Consider the following 13,599-nt stretch of genomic DNA (forward strand, 5'->3'; position numbering starts at 1 on the left):
TATCTTTCCACTGTAGAAGACTTGTGTTGCTTTGGTGTCTAGATCATGGAAATTATTGTGACTAACCCATTCTATTTCTCATGCAAGTACAATTTAATATAGTAATCTATTAAATTTTTCTTGTTTTATTATGCATTTAGATGTCGTTGTCAAATAGATTGACACCACCCACTGATAAAGAGGCTTGGAACAATCATTTGCCACCTATAGTTTTACCTATGCCATCGACAGCTGGTGTGTCATCATCACACAACAAACTACTGAAATACCGAAGATTCAAGGAACAGCAAAAGATGCTTAATCAGATAGTGTGAGTTTCATATAATTCAACCAATAAGTGATGTTCAGATTCAGATTAAAGAGTCACTGCATTCCTAGGCAACTGAGAGGTTTTAACAATCTTTTTTCTTTCTTAGAGTTTTATGCTACCACCCATTATCATCAAAGTGTCTTCCATGTAAAATCAATAGCAAGGTCCCTAATGGACTTCATGGAGTCTCTCTGACACTTTCCCCTTTACAGGATCAAAACTCTGGGGTAGCTTTAGGGGTTTTCTTTGTGAAGGGGGAGGATTGGGAATGAGTGTCAGTTATGATGGAAAGGTTTTCTCAAAAAAGAAGGCTTTGCAATGTTAACTAAAGATGGCTAGGCTCTGGATTCACCGGAACTCCTCTAGAAGATTGTTCTGTAGTTGGGTCCCCGCAATAGAGAAAGCTCTGGCCCCAGCTCTTGCATGTTTTGTTCTGGGTTTAGTGATTTGCATTGTCCCAAAGGAGTGCATCTGTTGTGGTGGTTCATAGATAAGGCTATGATTTAGTCACGGGTATTTTTAATAAAAGTCATGGACAGGTCACAGGCAATAAACAAAAATTTATCGCCTATGACCTGTCCATTACTTATACTGTAAATACCCCAGACTAAATCTTGGGGGGAGGGGTCGCTGCTAGGGAGGGGGTTGCTAGGGAGGGGTCCGCCGCACTAGCTGCCGGGGGCTGCTGCTGACTGGCAGCTGCTCCAGTGCCCCAGGACTGCTGCCAGGTACTGCTGACCTCTGCTGCTCCAGCAGCCCTGGGACCGGTGCTGGGGGGCCGCAGACAGCGGCTGCTATGGCTGCCCCAAGGATCACTGCTCGGACAGTCCCCGGGGCCAGCCGCACTGGTCGCTGCTCGGGCAATCCCTGGTGCCAGTTGCAGCGGCTGCTGCTCGGGTAGTCCTCAGGGCCACTCCAGCAGCGGCCGGTGTGGCTGGCTGCACTGCTGCTCCAACAGCAGCCGGTGTGGCTGGCCCCAGCGCTACCTGAGCAGCTGGCCCCGGGGTCAGCCACACTGACCGCTGCAGAAGTCATGGAGGTCACGGAAAGTCATGGAATCTGTGACTTCTGCGACCTCCGTGACAGACACGGAGCCCTATTCATAGATTTACATACATTAATATTATACACAAATAATGCTTTACAAGTCCTGTGTATGAAAAAGCATTTACAAAAACATTAGAAAGGGTAATTTCATGTAATTTTTGTAGGTCTGACTGGTAACTAAATTAACATGGAAATCTATTGCTAAGTTTTTTTTTTAAATTATTAATTGCAACTATCTTTTAAATTACTATATTTCTTTTTCTGCAAGTTTTTAAGGATAATTGCGCTGTTGGTATAAATTCAAGGATTATGTGGGCTAAGAACGCACCTGTCAGGTTACCCTGGGAGTAGTGTTGGCATTGAAAGTGTGTGTGTTTGCTTGCTTAATTGAAGATAAAGCGGTGCAAAGGAAGCAATCTAACCTAAATCTATAGGGTTAAGAAGCATAGACAAGTACATAATGGCCTCAAGATGATTGAATGGAGACTAAGGCCCCAGTCTAGCAAAGTCTTTAGCACATGCTTAACTTACAACCTCTACCCCGATATAACGCTGTCCTCGGGAGCCAAAAAAATCTTACTGGGTTATAGATGAAACCCCCCCCCCCAAAAAAGCACTGCTTTACCACGTTATATCCGAATTCGTGTTATATCGGGGTAGAGGTGTACTTAGCATGTGAGTCCCATTGATGTCAATTCAATGTTTAAAATTAAGCACCTGTGTACGTCTTTGTAGGATTGGAGCCATGTTGGTGAAATGTAGTGATGGTACTCAGTTGCATGGATAACCCTTATGCATCTCTCTTAAAAGTAAGAGTCATGCAGCATCTTTGTGCATTGCATGCGCGTACATGTTCACACTTCGAAACATTTTTGTTTTTACACAGACTAGAGTTAAGAAATATCCCCCCCCTTTGTTTTCTTTGGAAATAATTCAATTCCTAAATAGATAAAATAAGGCCTGGATTTTACAAGGTCCATGCAGGGGGAATTCCTGCATTAGTTCAGAGTCCTATTGACTTCAGTGGAACTAAGCACTGGTGTAAGGCCAGATTGCAGGATCAAGGCCTAAGAGTAGTTTAGCACCAGGGAATTGGATTAGTACTGAGGAAAAGAGGCAATGGTATTTTTATTAATAACTATAAAATCAGTTATACAAAGCCGTACATTTACATGGTGCTTTACAAGCAGAGAGCAAGATAACCTGCCCTGCCTGTCTTTCAGTCTATCACAATACAAGCTTAACAAATACAAAATTAAACCCCTGCATTTTTAGTTCTTAACATCTGAAGCCAAATCCAGATCTTCCACTAATATCTGTAGTGGCAGAGTGAGGCCACTTGGGATGCTCGGAATGTTAACTATGTCACATTGGTAATTTATTATACAATAAAATGACTGCTGACATGCATTCTGATAGGCTGAGAAGGTTCTCTTGAAGTATGATATTAAATTGTCTTGTTAAATGGATTCTCCTTAAATAAGGTCAGTTATGATCCTCACATATTTAGTGTCATTGATGGCCTAAGATACATTATTTGCAGCTGTGTTACAAGAGAATTTCATAATCATGCCATCAGTGGAGAGTTCTGCTTAAATATTGATACCTATCCTTAGACTGTACACTGTGTGAATAGCTTTAAAATAGCATTAATTCCACTCTTGTTAAGCGTAAATGTACTGTTGAGAAAGAGAAGATGATACCTTTGTTTTGTTTAAAGGGGCACTATAAACCTGAAACTTGGTCAGTTTTAAAAAGAAATTCAAAATAGTTTCAGTTACTGCACCTGTCCCTGAGTCCCCTTGCCAATGTTTGTGGATTTTATAATCATGTTTTCTACTTTGTAAAATGATTTTTCTCTTTTTGATTTGTGAAAGCCCTACACAGGGAAACAGTAAAACAGCTGTCAAATACTTAACGTAAAGAAACTGAAAGAATGGACAACAATCAGTTTTTTCCTCTTTCATCTTTTTCAATTTTAAATAATCTTGAGCAATAATAGATGAATAATTTTCAGATGAAGTGTGATTTTTTTTTTAAATGGTCTCTTCTAAATTGTGATTTTTTTTTTTAGTATTGTACATATATTTAGAAATTTTGATAGATACACTTATAAATGTCAAATAAAATATTTTAAATTTAAGATGTGGAAGACAGATTTATTTCTAACATTTCATATAGTCTCTAAAGTGACCTTGTTCTGTTATGTATGTTAAAAATGGGTTTTGCTAACTGTAATCAAATATGTTATTGCTATTTTGACTTTTAATTTGTAAACTAGATGGCCAATTATAATGTGATACCAATACATGAGAATTAAAGAAATGCACTCTTGATGTTAAATACAGTATGATGCAACATTAATCAAACAAAGAATACATTAGGTGGAAATATTAAAATGCAATTTTAATGTCAAACTTATTGCCAGTGAGTCTAATAGTGATTGACTATTTTTCTTGGATTGTTCTAATAGGACACGTCTCCTGTACTATATGTCTACTGTTAACAAACTCACTGTGCCAACTCACTGGTTTTTGAATGTTATTATTCCTGATGTCAGATTTGTGTCCATTTAGTCTTGTGTAGAGACTGTCCGGTTTGGCCAATGTACATGGCAGAGTGCATTGCTGGCACATGATGGCATATGTGCAGGTGATGATAGATGTGCAGGTGAACGATCCCCTGATTCAAAACCATTCAAAAACCAGTAGGAGAACACTTCAATCTCCCTGGTCGCTCAATAACAGACATAGAAGTGGCAATTCTTCAACAAAAAAACTTCAAAAACAGACTCCAATGTGGAACTGCAGAACTGGAATTAATTTGCAAACTGGACACCATCAAATTAGGCTGGAATAAAGACTGGGAGTGGTTGGGTAATTACAAAACCTAAACTTAATTTCCCCCATACTAATTTCCCGCTACTGTTACTCACACCTTCTTGTCAACTGTTTGAAGTGGGCCATACTCATTACCACTACAAAAGTTATTTTTCCTCCGTTGGTATCCTACTGTTAATTGAATTGTCTCGTTATACTGATCTCACACTTGGTAAGGCAACTCCCATCTTTTCTTGTATTTATACCTGCTCCTGTATTTTCCACTCCGTGCATCTGATGAAGTGGGTTCTAGCCCATGAAAGCTTATGCCCAAATAAATTTGTTAGTCTCTAAGGTGCCACAAGGACTCCTTCTTGTTTTTTCTGATACAGACTAACATGGCTACCACTCTGAAACCTGCATATATATGTTCACTTGTTAATGTACAGTGTACCCACATTAAGCAGAATGGGGTGCAATGTTTTGATTGCTAAGGTCAACATGACAGGCCAACATCAGTCATCTAAACTCTTCTAATGGCCATTTAATTATTTTAGTTATTTGTTTTTCAATTTATAAATTCATGCAGAAGAAAGGAGAGCATGTTTTTCACTTCTTAACATATTTAAAAAATACAATTAGACTTCCTCAGGAATCTCACTTCACTCAGTCATTGACATAGCGCAGTTGGTTGGAACCTACTGTAGATGCTTTAAGAAAAGAGTAGAAGTAAAAATCAATCATGGTATCAGTCTGGTGTTTAACTCACCATGTTCAACTTAGAATGAATATATATACACCGGACCCTCACTAGAACGCGCGTCTATATAGCACGAATTCACATATAACGTGGTCGTGGGCATGGATCCCAAATTTAATTACTTTAATTTCAATTCATTTTAACGCGGTCCCCTCTATAACGCAGTCCCCACGTTAACGCAATACCATGCATGGATCCCAAATCCCACGTTCTAGCGAGGGTCCGGTGTGTGTGTGTGTGTGTGTGTGTGTGTGTATACACACACACACTATTTTCTTTTGATTGTGATTGAGATATGGGTATCTCACAATGTAAGAGAAGAGAGAACAAGTTGGAGAGTCTTACTCTATAGAGTTGGAATAGTTGGTAAATATGAAAAAGGAATTTGCAGCACTTTAAAATGACTGTATTATGTTATTTTTAAAATATTGTGTAAAAGTTTTTAACACTGTTTACAACTATAAACTATACTTCAGAATTGACCGGGCTTTAAAAGATTATAAAGCAACCATGGAAGAAAAGTATCAGAGAGTTCCCACACCTCCTGAGCCAGAACTACCTTCTACTGTGAGTTTTTAATTCCTTTCAGCTGTAATGTTTAATTTTGATCACGTTATATTTGATTCTTGTTGATGTATTTAGTCTCTTATCTGCAAATGTTTTAGCAAATTAGGGCCCAATCCTGCATTAAATCATGTGAGTAGTTCCACTGAAGTCAATATATAGATGCATGCATGCATGCATGTTTGTAGGGTAGAGCTCTTAAGTAGCAAGAGAATCAAGATTTATATTAATGTATTAGTTTTCTGATTTGGCTTATAATTGTTTACACTCTTACTTTGATATGTGACTTGTTTTTGTTATGTTTTCATTTTATTTTTACAGATGAACAGTGAACAAAAAAAACGAAGAGTGAGTTAAGTTGTTTACTATTCTACTTTTCTCACAAGAGATACTGCATGATTCCTGTGCTGAAGTAATACAGAAATTGCATGTGTGAGAGGAATTATAGTGTTAAATTAGGCCAGTTTCTAACGGTTGCCTTTTGGAAGATGTGGCTGTCATGCTGTTTGGAGTGGCTCATGGCCGTGAGTGCCTACCTCAGGGCAAACTGCTAAAAATGGGATAGACACCCCAAACTGGTGGTATGTTCTACAATTAGATTTCACCAACCCAAGTAACAAATGTGAACTCCTGGATCACTATAACAGTCTTACCATTGAGTCACAGACAGTCCCCTTACTGGAGAGCCTATCTTGTTACCCAGGCAAGCTGGACTAAGTGATAAATGGTCACTTACACCAGTGTTTTTCAAACCTGGGTCAAGACCCAGTACTGGGTCGCAGCATATAAGGCATTGGGTCGCTTTGCTGTGGTCAGCACTGCCGACCGGGACTTAAAAGTCCCGTTGGCGATGCTGCCCAGCTAAGGCAGGCTAGTGCCTACCTTTTCCGACACCGCGCTGTGCCCCAGTAGCGGCCAGCAATGGGTCTGGCTTTTAGGCAGGGGGGCCACGGGGCCCCGTGTGCTGCCCCCACCCGAAGCACCAGTTCCCAGCCAATGGGGACTGGGGGTGGGTGTGGTGCCTGCGGGTGAGAGTTGCGTGAAGCTGCTTGCGCACCTCCGCCTAGGAGCCAGACATGCTGCTGGCTGCTTATGGGGCGCAGCGCAGTCTGCAGTGCTAGGACAGGCAGGAAGCCTGCCTTTGCACCCCGGCTGCACCGCTGACCAGGAGCCACCGAAGGTAAGTCCACACCCCAGCCCCGCGCCCCAGTCCCCTACCCTAGCCCTGAGCCCCCCAAACCTGGAACCCCTTCCTGCACCCCAAACCCCTCATCCCCGGCCCCACCCCAGAGCCTGCACCTCCAGCCCAGAGCCTTGACCCCTTTCTGCACCCAAACCCTCTGCCCCAGCCCTGATCCCCCCCAAACTCGGAGCCCTTCCTGCACCCCAAACCCCTCATCCCAGGCCCCACCCCAGAGCCTGCACCCCCAGCCCAGAACCCTGACCCCCTCCTGCACCCAGAGCCGGCTTTAGGAAGTGCGGGGCCCGATTCGAACAGTTTTGACAGGGCCCCGGCAAGGATGACTGAAAAAAGAAAAAACACGTAAAAAAACATCTGGGGCTTGTTCTCACCGGGCGGCACTCGTAGTCTTCGGCGGTTTGTCCTTCACTCGCTTCGGGTCTTTGGTGGCACTGAAGGACCTGCTGCTGAAGTGCTGCCGAAGACCCAGAGTGAGTGAAGGACCCGTCGCTGGCCGAAGACCCGGAGCGCTGCCGGGTGAGTAAAAATTAAAAAGGAGCCTCTAGCCAGGGAAGGGATTCTCGGCCACTTGCCCCCACCCTGGCAGCCCTGCCACTGGGCGCGGGGCCCTCTTAGGCGCGGGGCCTGATTCGGGGGAATTGGTGGAATTGGCCTAAAGCCGGCCCTGCGGGCTGCACCACTGCCCTAACCAGAACCTCCTCCCACACACTGAACCCCTCATTCCCGGACCCACCCCGCAGCCCTCACTCCTGTACCCCAACCTTCTACCCCAAACCCCACATCCCCAGCTCCGTTGGGTCGCAGGCATCAACAATTGTCTTCAACTGGGTCTCCAGAAAAAGAGTTTGAAAACCACTGACTTACACCTAAAATGACCAGTCACTTACTCCAGGTCAATTGATACCCGAGATCCTACACCAAAGACAATGCCTGTAGCCAATCATATGATTAAACTATTTAAAGGTTTATTAACTAGGAAAAAGAAATGAGAAAGTTATTTACGTGTAACTTTAGCGCCCTCGTGGCCAAGATGGACTCTGCTCTGCAGGCAGCTCTGGCGAAGAGAAGGCGTGCGCAGGAATGCAGCAGGAGAAATCCCTTCCACCCCAGGGACTCCTTTTCCAACCCCCCCAGAGAGTGTGTGTGTGTGTGTGTGTGTGTGTGTGTGTGTGTACGTACTGTCCTGGGCTGTCCCCGATCGGCTGCCCTGTCCTTCCCAGGCTTCAGGCAGGTTCTCTGCTGCTTCACTTTGCGAGGGCCTCCGTGGGCTGCCCCCTCTTGCCCTCTCAGCTTCAGAGTCACCCCCTGGAGTTTCCCTCCTTTTTTCCTCACTCTCCCCCTCCCCGCTAGGAAAAAGATTTAAAGGGGCCATGCTCTCTAAACCCCAAAGGGGTTACACTCAGGTTAAAGCAAGCACACACATACACACAAATGAGTTGCAATCTAAATGTTAAGAGTGACAGAGTTGTAGTCATTTGTCAATTCAAAATGTCTTTCAGGGCAAACCCAGTGATAATCCAGGGGAATCCCTTGCTTCAGTTTAGAGCCACTGGCCCTGTGAGATTTCAAACAGCAAAGAGATGAAAAATTCTCTTGTGGCCCTGTTTTATCTTTTACATTTAGTTTTCCAGTCTATGAGATGAACTCCCTTGCACCTAGCATTTCCATGGTGCGATAGGGCCATTAGCCAATCCTTTGTGCACAATGTTCTGTAATGGCCTGTTTAATCTCGATAAACCTCCTAAGTGGGTGGGGGGACAATTCCCATGCCTCCTTTCACAAATTCAGAGCAAACATTTTAAAAGTTATAAAGCAAAACTTATGTATTTCCTTATAGCATGGAATGCAGACATTACAAGTGAGATTAGTGCATGCAGCAATTTACAAACATTTGAGAGTTTGTATACTAAATACATTCTTATAAGACCTATGCTGATCAAAACTATCCTACAGGTGAGCTGGTTTGGTTTTCAGCTATGAGTTTGTCAGTTATTAGCTAACGCCTACGGCTTTGGCCAGAGCTGGCACTTGGTTTACTAGTGTCACAGTGGCTTTAGAGGCAAAATAGGAATTATCATTTCCTGATCGAGTTGAGGGAAAGTACTGTATGTTTCAGAAAGAGAGTAGCTCATTAAAGCCAATGGAAGGACTTCTATTGACATCAGTGGGTTTTGAATTGAGGCCATAGGGTACGTTCTAGCCCCTGGGAAATGAAAGGGTTTGGGAATCATGGAGGTTGTGCCCTGGTTTTTAAGGAGAAAAATTCATGTGTATGTGTGTATATACATGTGCAAATCATGGAGCGGATAACTTCTTATTCTTAAGACAAGACATATCTCTGTGAGCCACTCTGCTCTCAGACCCAAATCTACAGTCCAGCATCTGTCCGAAACTAGAAAGAGGCTTGATCACACCTACTTAGCCAGTGTGTTACATACACTTCCTCTGTCAAGTAAGTGTCAATGTCTAAGATCCATAGGTGTTCAGGTCTTAATGTGGGTGGTAACAAACCCATCACCCAGAAGCACCAGCTCATACCTTATTAGTCTGCTGTGCCAGGTAAATGTTTAATTGAGCTGCTTTAATATCAGCCTTAGACAATATATTTTATCAAAGTCACAAAGGTGTGCTCCACAAGCATTAGCAGAAACTAAGGCAAGAAAGAGAATAATACACCATCTGTGAATAATGGGGCAGGCAAAATTTTTTACCTGTCTTGGAACAGCCTTCAGTGTACTAGTTATTAATTTGACAAGATAATCCCACTGATACGCTGACTCTACTGATGAAAGTCTGGTTTAGAGGATTAATGATTATGATATTATTGTCCTTTCAGACCAACTATCTCTTTATGAAGAAGTGTGTGGAAAGTAATCCAGTAGTTCCTATTCAGCAGCAATGGCTGACCTCCATGCTCACTCTGGTGCCTCAGTCCCTCATGGAAGGCAAGGACAGAGAGTTACTGGTTGAAGAGCTTTTAGATGAAGTAACAAAGGATTTTGAAATGAGCATGAAGAGATGTGTGGGTAAGAGCTACAAGCTACATTATATTAATATTAATGTATGAATATGTACATGTTATAATCCATTCAAAATGGTGCTGCAGAAAATCGTCACCGGGGGGAAAAAGGGATGTCCTTAACTCGAGTTAACTAACTTGAAGTAATATCATAGTGAAGACAAAGCAGTTTGTATTTTTCACCTGAGTTAGTTAGCAGGCCGAGTTATGGAGGCATCTAGTCTTTAACTCATGCTGCTTACTCATGTGAAGACTATAAACTGTCTTGTCTTTGCTTGGGTGTTACCTTGGATTAAATAATTTCAGTTATTTTACTTGTTAAGAACATATCTATTTTCCTACTGAAGACACAATCTTCGTGGCTTATCTCTGCCTTACCCATCATTTTTTATGTTAGAGAGCCCTCTTTTCTTGCCTCTTCTATTTCAGGGATATTGTTCATTAGTCATATTTTCTCACAAGCGCCCTCATCCTTTTTTCCATGTTAGTTCTTATGCATGGGCAAGCTCCTGGTAAAAATCTGCAAAGAAACTGTGTTATCCTTCAAATCTCTCCTGAAAACTTAACCTTGGTCATGTTGCCTACAAAATAATTGATAACAGCTAGGCAGCTGGTGTAATCAAAATTGTCTCACTGTTACTTTCTGCTGCTCCCCCATCTGCTTGTTTGTCCTGCCCGTTTTCTGTCATAATATAGATTGTAAGGAACTGTCTTTTTGTTGTGTTTGTTTATAGTGCCTAGCTTAATGGGCACTATATATACACTTGATTTCTTAAGTGAGGTTTTTACCTATGAAAGCTTATGCTCAAATAAATCTGTTAGTCTTTAAGGTGCCACCAGACTCCTTGTTGTTTTTTTACAAATAATATAATAATTATGTTTGAATTAATGTTCTTCTACTTTCTACTGTTATTAAAGCAAACATTATAAACAACATCATGGTAGGGTGAAGATGAACCAGATGACAAATGCCCTTCTTACTTTCTTTTATTTTGCAAGTTATAAAGTGAGGTGCTTAAAACTGGAACTGAATATTGTTGGAAATGTTTTTTCATAGATATTTCTGAAACTTGTTTTCAAAAGATTTTAAAATGGAATTTTAAAACTAGATTTTTTTAATCTAAAGCTTCCATATTTTTTCCATACTAAAGGTTTCTGAAAACTGCAAAAGTATTTGTGATAAAATTTTATACCCGATATTTTTGTGGCTAATATTTAAAAATAATAGGTTGGGTTATTCTTTTCATTTAAAACGTTGCCGGCATGTTCATAGTGTCCCTACTACTACCAATGCTCTTTTGAAAAGAGGGAACTTTAATGACCATTTATAGTCTGGAACTTGGTTTAGAATTTGATATGAACAAGACAGCACTTATGGCAGCAGAGTGTCCTGTCACATACACTCCAGTGGAAGTTTTTTTAAGTGTTCTAATTATTTTACATGTTAAGCACTAGTTTATCCAAAACCTTATGAAGATTAAAGGACAGTCTGATAGGAAAGGAGATTCCTTATTTAATATCCGTTTTCCACAAAACATACTTGACAATACAAACTTTTAAAATGGCCTCATCAGGGACCTTTGTGGGGGGAAATATTCTGAAGATCTGAGTGATAGTTAAATCTCCATCATACCAGAGTCTTGGTCCTCTCCAGGGAAAGACAGAGAAAATACCAGCCAGTTTCCTTTTGTGGAGATTAAAGAGAGTTGAATTTCCTTCTAATGGTTACATATTTATAAATGCATTCTAGTGCGAAGTGTTCTTGTGAAACCTGATGTCAAAGGACTTGAAGATGAAAAGGAAGGACCATTACCAGTATCGCCTTTGTGAGTAAATTAAGTTAAGAAGTAGCCTAGTGACTAATCACCCTTTCAGTTACATTTGAGCGACTCTTATTTTATAGGGACAGTCCCGATTTTGGGGTCTTTTTCTTATATAGGCTTCTATTACCCCTCTCCCCCTGTCCCAATTTTTCACACTTGCTGTCCGGTCACCCTACTCTTACTGAGATGTATAAACACAATAATGGGATAACTGGGCCCCTAGTGTTGATTGTGCAATTCAGCAGTAATCAGGCCCTTGTTCTTATATAGCAGTTTACATCCAAATGAATCATTCATTATTTAAAATTTTTTACTACGGGGCACATTTTGGCACCCTTGCTCACACTGAGCATCACCCTTATTCAAGAGTAGTTCTATTTGAAGTCAATGGGACTAATGAAGTAAGGTGTTATTCAATATGAATAAGGATATCAGAATCTGGCCCTGATTATGCAAATCATAAAGAACATGTTGCCCACAACTGAAATGTAGCCACCTCTAAAATGAAATGCAGCTTTTCAATGGGAGAGAGCAACACTTCACTACACTTTGGTTGCCTCATCCTGCAATCATTGATGGCAAAGCTTTCGCTGACTTCAGTGGTGCGGGATCCAGCCCTAGGACAGGAAGTGAAGAATATCATACTCAGTTGAAACTGTAGGGAGATTTAGGTAGAATATAACTCCCTAATTTGGAATTTGACTAGGACATCAGGGTTCATACAAATACTCTTTTGAAAAGTGCAGTGGGAATTTTAAAGACCACTTGTAGTCTGGAACTTGGTTTTGAATTTGATCTGAAAGATGGCAATTATGGCAGCAGAGTCCCCACTGTCACATTTTGTTGGTATATTTATTTAGAAGCAAGAGTGCCATTTGCTGAATAACCAGCACTTGTATCTCTCACCCAAATACTAATCCAGTCTGACCCTTCTGAGTTAATAATATCTGATGAAATCACAGTTTATGATGGTGAACCTGTGGTAAAACCAGTTGATCTGAAATAGAGTGTATTATCTCATGGATGAGTTTATTTACATAACAATTTATTTACATAACTTCCACTACATTATGTTGAAGATATATGCATAACACCCTTGCCTGCATAAGTGTGTGTGTGTGTGTGTGTGTATATAATTTATTTATTTTATTTTAAAAATCACACTTTTTAGATCTAGAGGCTATTTTACTGAAGTTCTTTAATATGTTGTTTTGTTTGTTCTCTCCACTTGTTGCTTTTACTTTTTCAGAGGTCTGGATTTTTCCAGACCATGGCATAACAGTTTTATACAAGCAAGAAGTCAGATCCTCACAAACTTGCACATTCTTCATCCTACTCTGAAAGTTTTACTGGATATTGGTTACACAACATTTTCCAAATTACTTATAGTGGACTTGTCAAATGTCAGGTAAAATATCTTTTGTTGAATTAAAAGATTATAAATGTTGGCTATATGAGCAGTGTTTTTGTAGTCAATAATAAAAAATTTATGCAATTGTTATTTATTTAAATTTGATATATGAATAATGAAATGCTTAATGTGTTATTTTGGTTTTTTAAGGTTCTATAAGTAGGAAACATCACACTGTAAAACATTTCACATAATTTTCCTACTCTATGCTGTGAACAAATAGTTCATCTGCTTGTACATTATGAGTAATATCAATACATTGGAAGTATGTTCTCCCATTAATTCTCTTAGGGCCAGCGCATGAGCAGTAGAACTCAATGGCTAAATTCCCATTGACTTCAGTGGACCAAGACATGACATATAGTAGGAGTGATTCCCTGTATTTTTACCTGAAGAAATTGATATATTCTCTTCTAGCAAGATTGCTAGCTGTAGAGAAACTTCACCGGTGCTCATTTCCTCATTTTCCACTATTACATGTTCCCTTTACTATTTACATTTGGTTATTTTTCTCCAGTCTTGTAGTTGATAGATCCAGTTTTATCTTCCTTATCTTTGTTGCTGATCCTGTTCCCAGTATCAGTTCTTCTTTAGTTTTTGGGGCTTTTCAATCTGACCATAAGAGGGTCACTTAGGCTTACCTTT

General features: G+C 40.7%; 1 protein-coding gene across 1 annotated transcript in view; it reads left to right on the forward strand.

The window, feature by feature from the left end:
• The window catches only part of DNAH12 (dynein axonemal heavy chain 12), a 177,999-nt gene that overhangs the window by 12,388 nt on the left and 152,012 nt on the right, over positions 1–13,599 (forward strand). Inside the window, exons 2-7 of the mRNA XM_034776707.1 lie at positions 141–310; positions 5,413–5,503; positions 5,822–5,848; positions 9,538–9,727; positions 11,471–11,546; positions 12,793–12,951. Coding sequence (XP_034632598.1) covers positions 141–310; positions 5,413–5,503; positions 5,822–5,848; positions 9,538–9,727; positions 11,471–11,546; positions 12,793–12,951 — 713 coding nt within the window. The remainder of the gene's footprint in view (positions 1–140; positions 311–5,412; positions 5,504–5,821; positions 5,849–9,537; positions 9,728–11,470; positions 11,547–12,792; positions 12,952–13,599) is intronic.

Source organism: Trachemys scripta, chromosome 7 (assembly GCF_013100865.1).
Source record: "Trachemys scripta elegans isolate TJP31775 chromosome 7, CAS_Tse_1.0, whole genome shotgun sequence".
Lineage (NCBI taxonomy): Eukaryota > Metazoa > Chordata > Testudines > Emydidae > Trachemys > Trachemys scripta.